The following is an 18,494-nucleotide window of genomic DNA, read 5'->3' on the forward strand; positions in this document are numbered from 1 at the left end:
TTTGGAAATTAGTAAGAAGATGATACATTTTTGTCATGAAGATTTATGTTGTGAAGAGCTGAGTGCATTGACTACATAATAGGTGTCTTTTTGGTTTTTTACTTGTTTTTTACCTGTTTTCTTAAATACATTTTCAGCCAATACAGAGTTGCAATGCAAAGCTTCCAAGATTTCATGCCAGCTGATGGTCCCTGTTTCCAATCTTATATTTTCATAAGCTGGCTGACTAGCTCTGTTATTGTCACATTCCAGGTGTTAGAAAGCTACTTCGTTTTTCTTTTTTGTAGGCATTGAATTCTGCTTTAATATCCTGCTGCATGGCTGTTACAGAGAAATAGCTCAGGTTAGAAGACCCTGTTGTTTCATTTTCCTCTAAAGCTGAAGTAAGAGTTTCTCACTGTTTAATCAATTAAATGTATTCTTACAAGCAATAAGGGAAGCTGCACGGTGTCATGTTTCCCCATTTATGGATTTTACAATTAGAGTGAGTGAATTTTGCATCTTGTTTTGGCAGATGGATCACATACAAGTAATTTTGTAACTTCAGATTTAAGCATATAACATGAATTAAACATAATTCCCTTTGACCTTTCTTCTGCCACCTGCAGTCATACTGAGTAATGAGTACCTTTATAGTCAAAATAATTTCTTGCATTTTAAACAAACTTATGTCCTGCTGAGTAGCTGTAATAGCCTAGCAGGAAAAAAAAAAAGGTGAATTTAATTATCAGTTCATACAGATAAGTCTAAAAACCTTTACAGGGTCATTTTTAACAGAGCAATGAGACATCTGGTTGACTTTTCAGATATTTCAGAATTTCCTAAACATAGCACTCAGATCATGCAATGCAATATCTCTGTGATAGGTTGACTAAAGAAATTAATTTGTAAATGTCAAAATCGTGCAGATTGATTCTTTGTGTTGGGATTGCCTGCTCTTCATCAGGATAATCCGTGAGTGGATTAACTGACCAATTAACAGCTTCAAATGGCCTTTGGACTAATTATTTTTCAAATACTCTTTCAAATTAGGTCACAGCAGATGGGTATATTCATGTCTGATTGACATGTAATTGAGAAGAAATATGTATCTATGCACAAAGGTATTTAGATAATAGATGCCTCACAGAAATGAAGGAGAATTTCTAGAGCATACCCTCTACATCTCTGGTTTTTCCTTTCAACTACCATGAAGTTTTGTGTGGTGAATCAGAAGGCCAAACCTGAGCTTGATTTATGTAATCTTGTTACCATGAGCAGGGACCCCTAGAACACAAGGTTGCTTTGCACAAATAATCTCTTATCCTTTTAGCCTCAGTATAAGTGCATACAGAAGTCAGGACAATACAGTCCTTCTGCACTTGTCAAGATGGAGTAATTCCACGGAATGTGAGTGTTTGTGATGTTAGCTGGGGCCTTGACACTGTGTCCTGTATTAGGGCATAAGCTTTCCTGGGGACTCAAATCTTAAATTAAAGCATTGGAACACCTTTTATTAAACTAGAGGATAACAACTAACTCTCTGAGGTTGATGGAAATTTCTCCTGACACAGTTCATAGTTGTTCTCTAGAAGGAAGGCATTACTGTCAGTGAAACAGGAACTGTCACAGCAATATGTTTGAGTCAGTCTGCAGACCTCAGAAATAGCTGCCTTTAGGGTAAACAATGCAGCAGTAGCAAAAAATAAATAAAAGTGGTATGAGCTAATAAAAAACATGAGAAGAATTCTCAAAAGTCCTACTAAGAATTGAGTGGTTCTGTCAGAGTAGTTGCTGTATTTCAGTAGTAAACATTTTTTCTTTTTTTTTTCCTTTTTAAATGGAGCACTTGTGAGAATGGCTTCCTTGATAAAAGTAAAAGTACATTCTTAGGAAAGACATTAGTGAGCTTTTTATATTTTTCTTTTACAATCAGGCGAAGACAAAATCAGTTCAGTTGAGTAAGATGACAGTATGTCAGACAGTTTTTCTCACTCTACATTCCTACAGTCTTGCTTCTTTGTGTCAGACCTATTTTCGTTGCTGAATGTGATGAAATTAGGAGGTTTTGGTATTCATGTCTTTGTTAGAGCCTGTTAGTTATTATTAAGGTGCTATTATTACTAAGTGGAAGTGAATTGGAGTTTTTAGCTCCTTTCCTGTGGAAATTATGAGTGCCAGACATATTTTGCATTTAGGAAATGCTGCTTGCCATTTGTTCAAAAATATTTTGGACTTAGTGTATTTTTATCTTTTCTTTATTTCAATGTCTTTACATTTACATAATTTGTTACAAAGTGGGAATTTAAGAAAAAACCCTAAGGAGACAGTTTATTTTTAGCCATTCTTTACTGTGTTTGGGTCATGATAGGTTTCTGAAGAACAGAAATTAATGATATATAAGTGTATGGCATATAATTCTGAAAGGAAAATAACATTAATCTGTTATAACCCTTGTACAATCATTCATACATGTCTGAATAGCCTAAGCAAATACAGGAGTTTCACATACACTTAAATTATCAAGCCAGTGGAATTAATGTTTGACTTACATTTAACTCTGTAATACATTGCAAATTCCCCAATGTATTTCCTTAAATATTAAGGCTGACTATCAACAAAGCAGAAGAAAGATAAAATAAGAAAAAAAAATAGAAGATAGATTAAGGATGACAGTTTTTATTTTAGTTTGATACTGTCTATATTTTTTCTGATTATGCTACTTTTGTAATAGCACTTAAATGAACAGTAAACTCTTGTAGTGTTTATTTTCCCCAAAAATATGTCAATTCTGTCTTCTCTGAAGAATGAGATCATCCTAAGGATTTGTGTGGGCTGCTGATTATTATGGAATACTAAGCACAATTCAGTATTCCGTATTAGGGGGTTGTAAGTAATCTCTGCAGAGCCAGAGGATTAACTCATTCAGCAAAAGTAAAGTACTGTTTCATGTTACAGTAAAACACCATTTGACATTTTTGTCTTTTCTTATGCCGTCACCTGTGACCATCCACAGCATCCCTAGAGATCTTCATTTCCTGATGTGTTTTGTTCATTTTATTGTTTTTCATGCATTATCTCCTAAGTGCAAATTTATGATCTGTAAAGCATCCTGTAATTAATCTCCTTTTACATTATTCTTGACCTATCCTATCCTCGGGTCCTCTCATTTTCTCACCTTTCTATTCCTTTAAAGAGATCACAGTTCAAATTTGACAAATTTTTCCCCTTTGTACCTTGTATTAATTCCTCAGAACATTTTTCCTTGAGTTATTTCTGACTAATTAGTACCTGTGACTATGACCTTCATATACTCCAGCATTTGATTTATGCATTTTAAAATTCTTCTGCATCTGCAGCTGTATAGGCTTGAATCAGAAATGTTAACTGAGAGTGGAGGTAGGCTGATACATACAAAATGAGAATTTAGTCCCTAAATAATGTTCGTTCAAGAAACAAAAACCATTGGTTTGTTGTTATTTTTGGATCTGTTATTGATTTCTCTGCCCAGCATATAAATTGCTTAGACACACAGGATGACAGTAGAAGCTTTGTTTTTGTGTTCACAGTATGATTTCTAAGATAAGAGATTAGTGCTACTGCTTATTTTAAGGATGTAAAAAGTTATATGTTGCAAGTGAATACGATGTTAAGATAACTATTTGAGGCAGGGTTGCCTACTTGTGACTGGGTTAAATGAAGTGAATGTGGTCCCATCTTTGTAACCTTTCCCCTTCTGGATTGGAGTTCAGATCAGGTAGCTAAACATTCAAAGTCTCTCTTTCTGCCCTCTGCTTTATTTCTGTGCATGGAAACTCTGGGATAAATCAATTGTGGGCTTAAAACTGAGCAAGAAATTATTAGTGATTAGGGACAGAAATCCTGCTGACAGCAGTTTCAAATAAAGGAAATGTGCAAGTTATCCTCTCAGTTTAAAATTGTAATTGGAAGCTAGCCACTTAGTGGTGTGCTGCTAACAGTACTGTTTGGTTTCCTGTATACATGGAGCTTATCAGAATTGTTGGTTTTTGCAAGGTGTTGCAAAATTAAAGATAGAACTAAGTGGATATTTGGAAGAGTGAGTCACCTAGGCTTAAGCAAACAGTTTTGTTACGCAGCACAGCTGTGAAAGGTAAGAGATTTGTTGTATCAAATGTTACATACAGTGCAAAGGTTACCAACCTTACCAATGGACCAGTATGTGTATCTCAAGCAGTGTTAAAAGAGGTTTTCCAGATGGGTTTTGTCCTGTGATCAGCCCATCATTCTTTTGACACAGACTAAACCAAATTTTGAAATACAGGAGGAAAGTGATAGCAAGACCAACTTACCTTAAGACTGAATTTCCTGTTGCCCATGAAAGCGTGGGAGCCTTGGGGACCTTCTGTCATGACCCATGATTATTCTTTAGCTCATTGGTCCATCTGAACCCCAAAGTAAATGGGGTTGATTATACAGATCATGATAAAGGTCTTTTTACATTTTATACATTCAGGAGGGGCTTTCCCTAGGTTATAGACATAGATTATATAGGTGATTCCATTGTGGTGATGTCTGTTGCTTCACCTTTTTGAATTGCAACTGGTTTTGAATTATCTGTACATTCAGTGGTGGTTAAAATAGATTAAATAGTGAAGATTAAGGAATATTCTCATTACAGATTTTAATTAGCACTGTTTTAAATTGGAAGAAAAAGTAATGGAGCAATTCAAACACAGAATTTCAGAAAGAAACTCTGCTGCTGAAGCCTCTGTCCCATCTAAGAGCTTATACTGTTCATGATATAAAATGTAGCAAGCCAGTAGGACTTAGAACTAAAAAGAATTTATTTTAAGAATTCTACATGATAGGTTGTTGGATTTATTTGTTTGTTTATAGACTTTTTCATGATGGTATGTGGAGAAGAACAGCTAAAACAGGAACAATTCCTGTTTGTCACATAAATGACAGTTTCAGCATACTTAACTAGAAATAGTAACATCAATAATGTGCCTGCATACAAAAAATACCGATTCATTTCTCAGTGGTTTTGTTTTCAGGGTTTATGAGAAATGGAGAACTACTGTGAAAGTCCTGGCAGAGGCAGGGATATTCACATTTGACCACTAAGTGGGCACACTGTTGTTCCCAACTATTCAAGTATTCTAAAAAAAGATATTTTTTTTCTCTTAGAAAGAGACTATTCAGTTTTTCATTTATTCATTTTGCATTTTATGGTAACTAAAATTCCTGTGTATTTTTAGTTAATACCATCTGTTTTTCCACATTTCAGGGATACCACTGTCCAAAGCCTCACCCTACAACCTTCTGTAAAGGATGGTCTTATTATATATGAAGATTCACCACTGGTCAGTAGTAGCATTTGGATTTTATATTTGGAAAGGTTTCTGATTTAAAATGTCGGTGATTTGATTTTTCATGGCACAGTGAGTGAGCATGGTAACAAACATTAATTTTTATTCAGTCACATTTGTCACATTTGCTGTGCCAAATGTGAATAAGATGATAATCTTGGGAGTTCCCACACACAAAATGAGTATGGAAAATAATTTAGTATTAACCTGACACATTCTAACTGGTAGAGTGATATTTGCCTCCTTCTCCTTTGTAGCACCTCACACCTACATGCTAAGTCGGGCTCCAAACAGCTGTTGCAGCCATTCTTCAGTTCTTTCAGCTACTGAAAGTCTAGATGCAAACTGGCTTTGCACTTCTCTGTCTGCGCTCCAAGTTGTTCACAGTCAGGCTCCGCACTTCCCTCCCTGGCATATTCCTTTCCATCCCTATCCAGGAGAAATGGAAACACCCAACTTTCTTGCCTCCCCTGCCTCCTCTTCCTTCTATTGTGATTTGCTCACAGCTTATCCCTGTTCTTAGTCCCTTTCTTGTCTCAGTGCCACCAAGGTGTCACTCCTGCTCACTGAGAAATCAGGAATGCAGCTCCTTGCAGGGTTTTGGCCAGCAGTGATGATATGATTCCTTTCTCTTCTAGGTAAAAGCAGTGAAGTTTGGACATATTTTGGTAATTGATGAGGCGGACAAAGCACCAACAAATGTTACCTGTATCTTAAAAACTTTAGTAGAAAGTGGGGAAATGGTTTTGTCAGATGGAAGGCGAATTGTTGCCAGTAAGTAGAGTGGAAGTGTTTTCACCATTTACAGTAAAATGTAACATGTTGCTGGTTTTCAGTTGCTCCATAGCAACACAAACCAGTCCAAATGTATAAATTGTTTGTTCCTAAGTTTACAATTAAAGAATTTACAGTAATTTTCTCTACTACTATCACAATAGCCACTAAGGTTTTTTTTTAAGTTAGCATTCTTGTGAATTTTGCTGAAGAATTAAAAAAAACCCCTAAACCCAGAAAGTGTAACTTGACCTCTCTGCTTCTCATTCACCATAAGAAATAAAGATTTTGTTGAGAAAATGATGATCTTGATTATGCCTATCTAGACAGTTGGGTTATCATTGGATCAGGTCTGGAATAAAGATAAGAGTATATCTAGGGTCAAATTGTTAAGGGTTTTTTCTAATCAAATATTGCATATGCTTACTTGAGTATATGGTTACTTAATTATTTAACTATATCCTGCAGGATGAGGCTATCTGTAATTTGATGGAATTTAATTCATCTGGGTTCCAGGAAATAAATACTTTTCATTATTTTTCAAAACAAGACCATGTTTGAAGGTATCTCTTGATGCTACTAGACACCATACTTTATATAATTAGTTTTATTTTAACAATATTGGGAATAATGTTTGCATGTAGCAATCATGCAATACTTACATGGCACACGTGAGTTTTGCTTGTCATTATAAACTCTAGGTTGGTTTATTCTAAAATATTTTGCTAGCCAGTTCTAATTATTACTGTAGTTTTTTAGAGGCAGTTAAAGGATTTCCAAACACCATGTGCCACTGGTATCATGCTGAAAGGGAACAAGGTTCTGAATGGGGCCAATCTGAGTAGTTTTGGAGAACCAGAGTCTTCACATGTGTTAAATAATATATCTCTGTTTTCTCACAAATTTTGTAGTAACCAGGAGGAATTTTGGTCCTGTCTTCCCAGATCAAATAATGTCAGACGTATATAAATCACATTTTATTCACCATTGGCTTCACCACTTTAGTGAAATTAAATATAAAGAAAACCTGTAGTCTGCTCCCCAAGAACAGTGGATGCATTTTTATGTTTTTTTCAATTAAATACTTTGGTTAAATTTTTTTGTGAAACAAACTATGAAACTTTAAAATGCATGCTAGAAAACTCAGTTGAATGACATGTAAGAAGCTATTGAGCCTTTTTTTTTTTTGTAACTGTTCTTCTAATTCCAAGAAGAATGTAATTAAATTAGAAGAATTTTTCTTCTAATTCTAAGAATTCTTCACCTAATCTAATTATGTTCATTCATTTACTATTGCAAAGCTTAAATATGCAAGTAATACATTTTATTTATTTTCCAGATCATGCTCATGTAGAGGGGAGAGAAAATGTAATAGCTATTCATCCTGATTTTAGAATGATAGTTCTGGCAAATAGGCCTGGATTCCCTTTCTTGGGTAATGACTTTTTTGGCACATTAGGTAAGTGATTAATATTAATTTATGATCTGTAATAGACTTGACTAATAGAATATCTGTCTTTATTAATTAGATTTCATGAGGAGAAGGGCCCTTATGCATATTGATACTTTGTTTCATGTAAGACATTAAGACTATCATGTAAATTTATGTATCTTAATAAAAGTGCCCGAACTTGCCCTGAATGAAAAAGCTGTATGTGATCATCTGTGTTAAAACTATTTTGTTTTATGGGACCTGGATGGACATTGCAGACACAAGGTTATGGGAATCTTGGTTAATGAGTGTATAGAGTATACAAATACTGCAAACAAATTAACTGTAAGCTTGACACCTGACAGCTCTCTCAACCACTCACTATTTTTTTCCCCATATCAAACAAGCTACAGCTCGTGTATTGTCCTGTTTGGTAAGAGAGATGGTAGCTTAATGGATGGTTCTTCTCTTTGCTTTCAATATTAAAGGCTACTATATTTTTTGCTGCTAGCACTGTGCTACCTGCTTCTTAGTCTTTATTTGCTTCTCCATGCATATGGCCTTAGTTAAATATGTATGTTTGACAAGATACTGAATTCATCTCAGTATCAGGTAAAGCTGTCCAAATTTCACATAAACAATTTTTATATCAACAGAAGCCTTATCTTGGAAGCTCCTGGTAGGTCCCAGAAATTCTGTGTGTCAGCAAAGATTCCCTAGAGCTTCATCTCATGCAAAAAGAAGAAATTAAGTTGCACAGGGGCAAGTGGTGAAGCATTCATTTGTCTGTATAGCCCAGTGTTAGTCTAAGTGGGCCTCTAGCAAGGTTTTGGCATTGCTGCTACATGATGGCTATGAACTGAATACCCTCCAGACTCCACTGACTGTATTATCTATGTTAGCTTGGACATTTTCATGCAGGAACCTTAATTTATGTGGTTTTGCCTGTTAACTTTGGCCATAATGCTTAATCTGTAAGAAATAACATACTCAAAAAAAGTTGCAAACCAATATTACCTGGTAGTTTGTTGTTTTTCAGGTCAGGTTCCCACTGAGTGGACGTTCTCTGTCCGAAACTCATTGGCTCTGAATTTCACCAAGCTATGTTGCCCCAAGAGAATTTATTGTTGTGTTTCTTTTTCATAGCCTAGTTTCCTTCCTTACATGGACCCTTTACACAAATTGGTTAATCAACAAATTGATTGGTTAATCAACCCAGTGTTACCACTCTTGATCCACATGGCAGAGGTGTGATTGAGTCTTTGGGGTTCTTTATTGGTATTATTTTTCCAACTTAGGGTCTCTTCTGCTTTTCTGCAGGATCTGATCATGCTTCTTCAAAGTTTTGTACAACTGTTCTGAGACTTTTTATGAATAAACTCGATTTATAGATTATGTTTGGTATCAATATAAAGCCAATGTATGGAAATAATATCTTGCCAAATTTCTTACCATACTTCAAGACAGGCAGGGAGAAAAGATAAAGTCAGTATTTCCTCTAGACCTCTTAATTGTGTTTGCATTAGGGTCTTCCTGCATTTCAAGATTTCCTTGCATTCTATGGTATTCTGAAGAAGTTAAAAAATGGGTTCCATTCAACCAGTTATGTTTTCTTAAAATCTTTTTTCTCTTATTTTTTCCTGAATTCATTTGACTTCTGTTTCTTCTTGAAGATGATTTCTCCCTCAAGATATCAGCTTCATTAAAATGACAGGCAAGATCTTTCTGTTTCCAGAAACCTCAATGTTCTTCATAGCTTATACTTCACATTTTTCACAATTTTAGCAACTTGGTACTCCGTGTTCTTTTGAATCATATCTTTTCTATTAGAGGTCCAGTATTAAACTTAAAGGGGCTATTGTGATGCTACTTCTTTATAAATTATCTAACTCTGTGCTTTTTCTTTTTTTCATTGTAGGGGACATTTTTAGTTGCCATGCTGTTGATAATCCCAAACCACAGTCAGAACTGGCAATGCTTAAACAATATGGTCCCGATGTTCCAGAGGCAATTCTGCAGAAACTGGTAGCTGCTTTTGGAGAGCTCAGGAGCTTAGCTGACCAAGGAATTATTAACTACCCCTATTCAACTAGAGAAGTTGTGAACATTGTAAAACATTTACAGGTACAGTACATCAGATTTAATTGTAAACTTGAGTTCATCAATACTAATTTTTTAATGCCTGAAGGTTTCAGGAAGATGCCACTATTGTTCATGCATTCTTATTTAATTCTTGTGAAACACTTTACATTTTGAAAGAAGCATAATATTAAAGATGCTCAGATAGTCAGAGGGTAAGGATCATAGATGTATATGGGCAGATATTTATTCTGCATATTTTTATCGATAGGAAAAAAAAAACCTGTAAATCTGTTTTTCTACTGTGTGAGAAAAAAATTTCATACTGTGAATGCTGTGTGCAATGTTCATACTAGCCCTCATTATAAAACACCATATTTAACATACAATACTTCCAGGACAGTGCAACTGTTAATTTTATTCTGCTATAAAATTTGTGGGTTTAATCCTTTCCTGTGGAAAAAAAAGAAATTCCTGCTGCGTAACAATAATACATCTGTAGTGAATTTTTTCTAAGGAAAATGCTAGATGGATAACAACTCACCAAGGGAATGTGTAGGATTCATGATTACTTCCTACACACATTTAACTGTAAAATTGTGAATTCTGATCTAATGATGATCTAGTTTTTAAATATTACAGTAAAGTCTGACTTCTGTTTTTATAAATTGAAGGATGTTTTTTCCTGAAGTATTTGAAATATAAAGTGTCTTAATGCTCTTTGAAATAGCAGTGCTTTTATTTTGTTCTGTTTATAGTTGTAAAATTGGTAGTTTGTTAATTTATAGGCCGTTTCTTGAGTTACTGAATCCTAGATCTTTTTAAAAAATAGTGGAAATTAATGTAATTAATACAATTAGAACGTAATTTCTCACAAATTCGGACCTACTGCTCCTGTGTTTTATACTGCATAGTATAGCAGGATTGCATGATAGTTTTGTGTTTGTGGTCACATACAAATACACACACATTCAGCCATATACACAGACATTCAGATCCTGCAGGGTGGAATTACTACTTTTAAAAATCTTCACTTAGATTTCTGGGGAGGATAGATTTTTGTCTTCTGTGGTCTCTAGAGTGCAAAAAGATCTCAGACAAACTGGTGCTACCATGTTATCAATAATAGAAAAAATAATGCTCTGTAACTTTGTGCTAAGGGTTAAGAAGATTCAGATCTAAAGGCTGAGGAATCCAGATAAACACATAAACAAAGCAGTCTATTAGGATCCACTACAAGCTGATAGGTATTTGTTTACCAAGCTGATAGAACATGCTGATCTCTAAACACACAGTTACATTCAAAATGACAGTGGAAAGATTACGGACCTGAGGAATATTTGCTGTGCTGCTGAGAAGCTAATTTTTTAGGGTGTTTGTTAAATTAACTCCTTTTTGTCTTCATACCTTTCTGCTCTTCCTACCTTCCTTCCTAACTTCTTTTGTTCATCATCTATCTCCAAGTAACCTGAAGTTGTACTGATTTATGTTGGCAGCCAGTGCAGAAGCATAAGATTTAATTCTTGTATTATTTGAGTGTGAACAGCATCTAATTGGAAAGAACTGCATTGCTAATTGTCTTAAGGGCCATTACTGTCTGCTTCTGTCTCCTTCACTTAAGCAGATTAGTGCAGTCTCTTCAACCTGGACATTGGATGCAGTTCAGTGATGAAGTTTCCCATCTGCTAAGTTTTTACCTCTTTCAAAGTGTAAATATCCAAATACACCTCCAACATGCATCTTTGATTTGTTTTGTAACATTTATTTTCAAGATCCCAGTCTCATAGCAAGAATGCAACATTTTGTTTACTTGATTTTCAAACTGAATAATAAAAAAACTGGGAGTAGCCAAATGTAAACAATTAATATAAACATAATGGTTATTCCAAAGAAACTTTTAGGTCTTCAGGTAGAGAAGAAAGAGGAAGGAGGGAAATGAGTCAATGAAATTGCTGGTCCTTAGGAAGGAAGGAGGGAAGTTAGTCATGTTGTTAAACAATTTCCCTTACAGCAGTTCCACAGCCCTGCTCTCTTTGTACTATTGTGTTGATTTCTTTCACATAATTTTGGAATTTTATGCTTGTGTAAAAAAAGGTTGGATGTTTTGGAGGAAAAAGGTGCTTTTGATTACTGTTGTCTGAGAGCACATCTGAGCATCAGGGCTAGTCAGTTAAAAATATACTGATTGCTATGGTATCAGCATATTGTTAGGCTAATCTCTGACTAATTGTGATCTTCAGCATTTAGGATACACACAGGGAGTGCAGTTACAAGATTATCTTCCCCTTAAGATTATGCAAGTAGGGAACTGTATGTAGTAATTTAGGGAACTATGCATGTAGTAATTTATTTGTAGCTTAGACATTGTGCTCAGAGCTATATTGCCTCTATACTAACTTTTTCTTAGGGAAAAGTTTTTTGGTGATGCTTGAGACACCAAACTATTTTGAAGACCCAAAACTCCAGGCACAGGGAGAGTTGCCTAATGAAGGAACCTAACTTGATTGCTGCAACTTTTTCTCCTCACATTCTGTATCAGGAATTTGGGTCTTGCACCTCTAGTTGGCAGGTGACCTGGATACAGCCTTTTTGTCTTGCTTACCTCCAGTTTTCAGACTGTCAAATGTCGAAAGTCTTTATGTTAATCGTAGCTTGTGGGTAAGCTCAGAAGCTCTGCCCTTGCTCTGTTGGCTTACCATAAGATGCCTGTAAGCAGGCACCTTCCTATGACTGCTTCTCTGCAATCTAACATGCTGTTTTTCATGAGACCTTGGTAGATATTAATCACAAAAGCCACATTAGTCTAGATAAAATGGCAATAGCTTTTTTTACTAACTCTTCTTTAGTTTCAGAAAGCTCAGATTTTTACTTCTTGGTAATCTTTCTTGTTTATATCTGAGATTTCTTCCTAACAGTAGGCATTAGTATAACAGTTTTCAAGGAGTAAATGCCTAAGAAACCTTCTGGCCCTGCAATCTACTCATCATCAGGTTTTAAGGCCTATTCAGTAAGCTCTTGTGGTAAGATAATGCCTTTTTTTTTTTTTTTTTTTTTTTTATGTTCAGCCTGATCTCAAAAGGAAACTAGACATATCAAATAACAATTTATATCCCCTTCTCACTTTGCTGCCTAATAACCTTTTGCCCTTTTGGCCAGTCACAATGGATCTCAGTTATCAATTTTCAAAGATAATTAGGTTTCTGCTGGTTTAATATAAATCAGTGGCTATGTGACAGAGAGGAACTGATTGAAATTGCAGTGGGAGAATTCAGCTGTTTCATTTGGCTGTAGATGATGCTCACTAAAGACACGAGTACTGGTTAATCCATTAATATGTCTGTCACTCAGGATGAGCCATAGACATGGTGCTTCTGGCCCTGCTGAAGGACAGCTGAGGAGGCACAGAGAGAGCTTGGCTGCATTCAGCAAAAGGACATAGGGGTGGGTGCAGGGGGAAACCAAGAGCGCACGGAACAAACAGATATCTGAAGGCACCAAGATACACAGGAAGTGAGCATTTGTGAGAACACAAGGTAGAAGTCAAAAGGTCTGGACTCATTACAGACTGAATACCAGATAATTTATCACTTTCTTTTCAGGGCAGTGGTAGAAGTACAGTAGACCTCAATGGGTATAGCATATTTGAATTAAGATTCTTGATTTCTACTGGAAATTGCAATTTTCCTTATAGATTTTAGGCAGACTGTAGAAATACATATCCTCATGGAATGTTAGGTCCAAAAAAATATGGCTTTTTCACCAAGTCAAATTCTGTATCAAATAAAGCATACAATGCATAAATAAAAATATAATTTTTAAAAGGAAAAAAACTATGTTACTTGCTATTTTAAGGAATAGCCAAGAATCTAAGTTGTGAAAATAATCTAAAGTACACACAGAAGTGTTAGTTTTAAGGGGAAGAATAAGTGAATGACAACCAGACAGACTGATAAGAGATCAATATTTTCTCTAGTAATCTCATTTTAAAAATCAATAGAAACCAAATTACTTTTTTTTAGATGTTCAATTCAAGCCCCAAACATTCAACCTTTTTTCTTCTTTTTTTTTTGTTTTGTTTTCTTGTATTTTTCTTTTTTTTTTCCTTTAAGTGAACTGTCATTTGCTTTCTTCAGTAAGTTGTCCAAGCAGTTATTAAAGAGAGATTGGATTTGTTCTGTTTGAAACAGAAGAGTTGTGATTGTTTTTTAATTTTTGAAGTAGAGGATCTTTGTACAAGTGGCTTGTGTTCCCAGAAGCCATCTGTTGTACCTCAGGAAATTTTTTATGATGTCCTGCTGACACAAGAGGCATGGAAGTGTTGAGGCAATTCATTGCAGAAAAGTGTATTGATGACAGAAGTTATGCAGTGATTCAGAAAACTGCAGACATACTTGGCGACTTCTAGGGAAAACTGGATATTATTTGAAGTACTTGACCAAGGTTTCTGCAGTACTTAGTGCAGGGAGGTGAAAGCATAGTTTGTGAGTGAATTAGATAGCTTGGTGCCAGTGTGTTGGTTGTGCTTTGCACTGAGAAGAACAGAGAAAATGCAGTGTTCATTGTATAAATGTTGTTTCAGAATGATTCTCTATTTTTTGACTCCAAGGTGCAATTAAAAATATAGAAGTTAGCACTTTCACTACTAAACATTGTCACAAAATTTTCAATTCACCTTACATGTTTATTGACCTTAAATGTTTATACAGTGTTTACTTAGAATAGATTATGGGAGAATGGGTTTAGTACCTGTTTCATTGTACTTGTTACTTTGTTAGAACTGGATGTTGTAACAAAGATGGCACAGGCTGTAGAAAAATTTTATATTATCTCACAATAACTTGTATTTTGCTAAGCTATAATGGTGCAGAACTACTAATAGGTCCCTCATAGACAGGTTTAAAAAGCAGAACACAGTTTAACATGCTTTTATAGCAACACTAGTACTAAAATATTCTGTGCTATGTACACCACAGATAAAAAAAGGTTTGTACAAGCTTAATTTAGCAGTGGTATTCTAATCTATCACAGTGACTAGCTAATTTTAGTATTGCTTGTGTCACAGGTATTTTATTATTGAGATCAGATATTTATAAAGTTGGGAAAATATTAAACTCCTAATGCTGATATTTGATTAAGAGTATAGGTCAAAACATTTCTGAAATTCTTCTCTTCTGTTTCAATTTTTAATCGAGATTCAAATATCTTTATTTTTAATACTTTTATAAACCTCTCTGACACCTAAGTCTGGTTTTCAAGTTCTCTGTACCAGCCTAGCTCACTAATGGGGAAAAAAACAATTAAGACTACAACTTCCTAAAATACTTCTCCACAAGTTTGTTCATCAATGTAAATGTGCCATACTGGGATGGAAGTGTCTAGATCCTTGTCTGAAAAATCTAGTATATGAATGAAAGGCCTGTGGAGGAAAAGTGAGAGATTTTTAAACAGAAAGATTCTCACTCCCATCTCTTGCCAAAAAAAGGATAAAATGAATCAGTTAGGCAGTAAAGTTCCAGAATATACAGCAAGTTGATAATAGTTTTTTAAAATTCTTTATTTTTGGTGTGCTCCATTTACATTTGTGATGGGCTAACTCTGGCTGGATGCCAGGTGCCCACCAAATCTATTCTGTTGCTCCCATCCTCAGCTGGGAAGAGAAGATATAATGAAATGCCTGTAGATCAAGATAAAAGCAGGGAGAGATCATTCACTAATTTCTGTCACAGTTAAAACACACTTGACTTGAGGAAATTATTTTAATTTATAGCAAATCAAATCAGAGTAGGAAGATGAAAAATAAACACAGATCTTAAAACACCTTCCCCCTACTCCTCCCTTATTCTGAAGTTCAACTTCACTCCTGCCTTTCTCTGCCTCCTTCCCTTCAGCAGCACAAGAGGATGGGGAATGGGAACTGTGTTCAGTTCTTCACACATTGTCTCTGCCACCACTTTCTCCTCAGAGGGAGGACTCCTCACTGACTTCCCCTGCTCCAGCGTGGGGGCCCTCCCATAGGAGAGAGTCTTCCATGAGCTTATCTACTGTGAGTCCTTCCCTCCTGGGGCCCTTCCACAGGGTCACAAATTCTGCCAGCAAACCTGCTCCAGCATGGGCTCCTCTCCCCACAGGAGCCACAAGTCCTGCCAGGAACCTGCTCCAGTGTGAATTTCTCACAGCCAGAGATCACAGCCTCCTTTTGGCATATACCTACTCCAGCTTGGGGTCCTCCACCTCAGTGGCTTTCTTAATCAATGACATCAGTTTCTCTGAGTGGTTTTGTGATATTAAAAATTCTTCATTTCTCTTATTTTAACTCATTGAATCCTAGAATAGTTTTGGCTAGAAAGCACCTAAAAGATATTTTAGTTCAAACCCTGCTGCTTTGGGATGGGACACCTTTCACTAGACTAGGTTGCTCAAAGCCCCATCCAACTGTTCTCAATCTGTTCATCCCCCAGCCTGTGCTGATACCAGTGGTTACCCCAACCCAGGTGCAGGACAATGCACACAGCCTTGTTGAACATTATGAAACTCCTGTGGTCCCACTTCTCTACCTGTCTAGGTCCCTCTGGACAGCATTCCATCCCACAAGCATGTTAGCTATATCAGTCAGCTTGGTATCAATCTGCAAATTTTCTGAGAGTGCACTCAATCCCACTGTGTCATTGATGAAGATAATAACAGTCCTGGTCCCAGTACAGACCCCTGTAGACATTTGTGACAGACATTTGTCACACATCTCCATTGGGACCTTGACCCATTGACCACTACCTCTAGATGCAACCATCGAGCTATTTAATTCCTCATTCAGAATAATCAATCCATTACAGTAACAAAACTTTAATTTCTGCTAAAGATACTAATGAAAGTCTGATGAATATTTGGGATTTTAAAATGTACATAGCACATTTCAACTAGTATTTTTCCCTAAGGGAAAAAAAATGTGAATTGTAAATGAATTTCTGTGTCTACTAAAATCCATCATGACCTAAAATAGTTTTTGTTAACCAGTGTATTATCTGCTTCTCTATAGTAAACATTTAGACTCAGAATTCTTAAATTAATTGCATGAGTGAATTATATTAATGTGTGTGTTTGTATCAGGTCTTCATGGTTTACAGAAAGGAAATTTTAAGAATGCAGGCTATTATTAATTATATTCTCAAATGATTACATCATCTTGTTGTGTGTATAATGAAAGTAATTCTTTAAACCATTAATGGTGTTTAGTGTTAAATAATTGTCACATGCTTTTTTTTTGTTTAAATCAAGTTCGGTGTCAATAATTTCATTCTGACTTGAAATGATGTCCTGGAAATGAAAAGTAAAGAGTACTTCAGAACTTGTCTGTCAGTCAAAGTTACTGTTAAAATTGTTCATTTTAGAAGTACATAATGATGTGCTGTAACTTAATAGATAGTCACTAAAAGAAATTTGGCGGTCTGTTTCTTTACAGAAATTTCCATCTGAAGGACTCGCAAATGTTGTTCGAAATGTATTTGACTTTGACTCCTACAACAATGAAATGCGTGAAATTTTATACAGCACTTTGCACAAATATGGGATACCTATTGGAGCAAAACCAACCAATGTACAGCTGGCCAAGGAGTAAGAATAACATAAGATATATATTAAGAAGACATATTTCTCATGATCACTTTATAAGTGTGTTATCTTGCTGCTAATTGATTTTAAAACAACCTGAAATTCTTGGAAGTCAGTCCTCCACTGGTTCAAATTTATAATCTTCCAAATAAGTTACAACGATATAAATTATTTCATGATCGAGTATTTGCTTATTAATATTTAATCTATAACATCCATGTACATATTAATATCTTGTAAGGTAAACAGGTATGTCTTAATAAAGGGAAATACTTGTTTCTTCTCCTGTGTTTTTGATTCAATTGCAATACACTTCTGTCCTGTTACTTACCACCTAAGTCTGCAGGAAAAAAAGCTGTCTTCAGTGGTAGCTGGGGTTTGTCTTTGATGCTCACAGAGGGCTCTACAAAAGTATTTCTCCTGAATGGAGCAGTGCATGTAAGCTCCAAGAACAACTTTTGTATGTGTCTGTAAATCACTGTTATTCTTTAATTATATTACTACTTAACATATTACACCTTATACTTCTTTTGCAGAGGTTAGAATCAAACCAGCTGCATTACGTAGTAATGCCCTCCTGTCTTCATGCCATCCCCCACTCTCTGAAGGGGCCTTACCAGAAAGCTGGAGAGATACTTTTTACAAGGGCCTTTATTGACAGAACAAGGGGGAATGGCTTTAAACTGAAAGGGGGTATGTTTAGATCAGATGTTAGGAAGAAATTCTTTACTGTGAGGGTGGTGAGTCACTGGAACAGGTCGTTCAGGGATGCCCCCTCCCTGCAAGTGTTCAAGGCCACTGCAAATGTTGGGCAGGGCTTTGAGCAGCCTGGTCTAGTGGAAGGTGTCCCTTCCCATGGCAGGGAGGGCTGAAACCAGATGACCATTAAGGTCCTTTACAGCCCAAACTATTCTGTGATTCTGTGAAACAAATGTAATACATTCTTCCAAAATTCACAGGGAACAGGCTTAAGTAGATCATATTAAAAAACAATTAGAAAACTTACTCTGTCTTGAGCTCTAATACATAATTTATTTATGAAGAAACAAATATTTCCCTTTCACAGAGAAAGGTTTATGGATATATGGAAAATTGAGTTTGCCATATGACATATTTTATATTTGCTAAGGAGGGACTGATTTTTATGGCATGATGTATTGATAGTGATTCTGGTGCAAGTGAGTGAACACTGGAACAAATTGCCCAGACAGGTTGTGGAGTGTCTCTTACTGGACATATTCAAAATCCTTTGGATGCAACCCTGTGCCACG

At 35.7% G+C, this 18,494-nt stretch overlaps 1 protein-coding gene across 2 annotated transcripts in view; it reads left to right on the plus strand.

Moving 5' to 3' along the window:
• Positions 1-18,494, plus strand: part of VWA8 (von Willebrand factor A domain containing 8) — a 180,126-nt gene that overhangs the window by 91,212 nt on the left and 70,420 nt on the right. For both annotated transcript variants that reach the window (XM_053934989.1, XM_053934990.1), the window contains exons 22-26: positions 5,252-5,327; positions 5,972-6,107; positions 7,447-7,566; positions 9,458-9,663; positions 17,075-17,226. In XM_053934989.1, the coding sequence (XP_053790964.1) occupies positions 5,252-5,327; positions 5,972-6,107; positions 7,447-7,566; positions 9,458-9,663; positions 17,075-17,226 (690 nt within the window). The remainder of the gene's footprint in view (positions 1-5,251; positions 5,328-5,971; positions 6,108-7,446; positions 7,567-9,457; positions 9,664-17,074; positions 17,227-18,494) is intronic.

This window comes from Vidua chalybeata, chromosome 2 (assembly GCF_026979565.1).
Source record: "Vidua chalybeata isolate OUT-0048 chromosome 2, bVidCha1 merged haplotype, whole genome shotgun sequence".
Taxonomy (NCBI): Eukaryota; Metazoa; Chordata; class Aves; order Passeriformes; family Viduidae; genus Vidua; species Vidua chalybeata.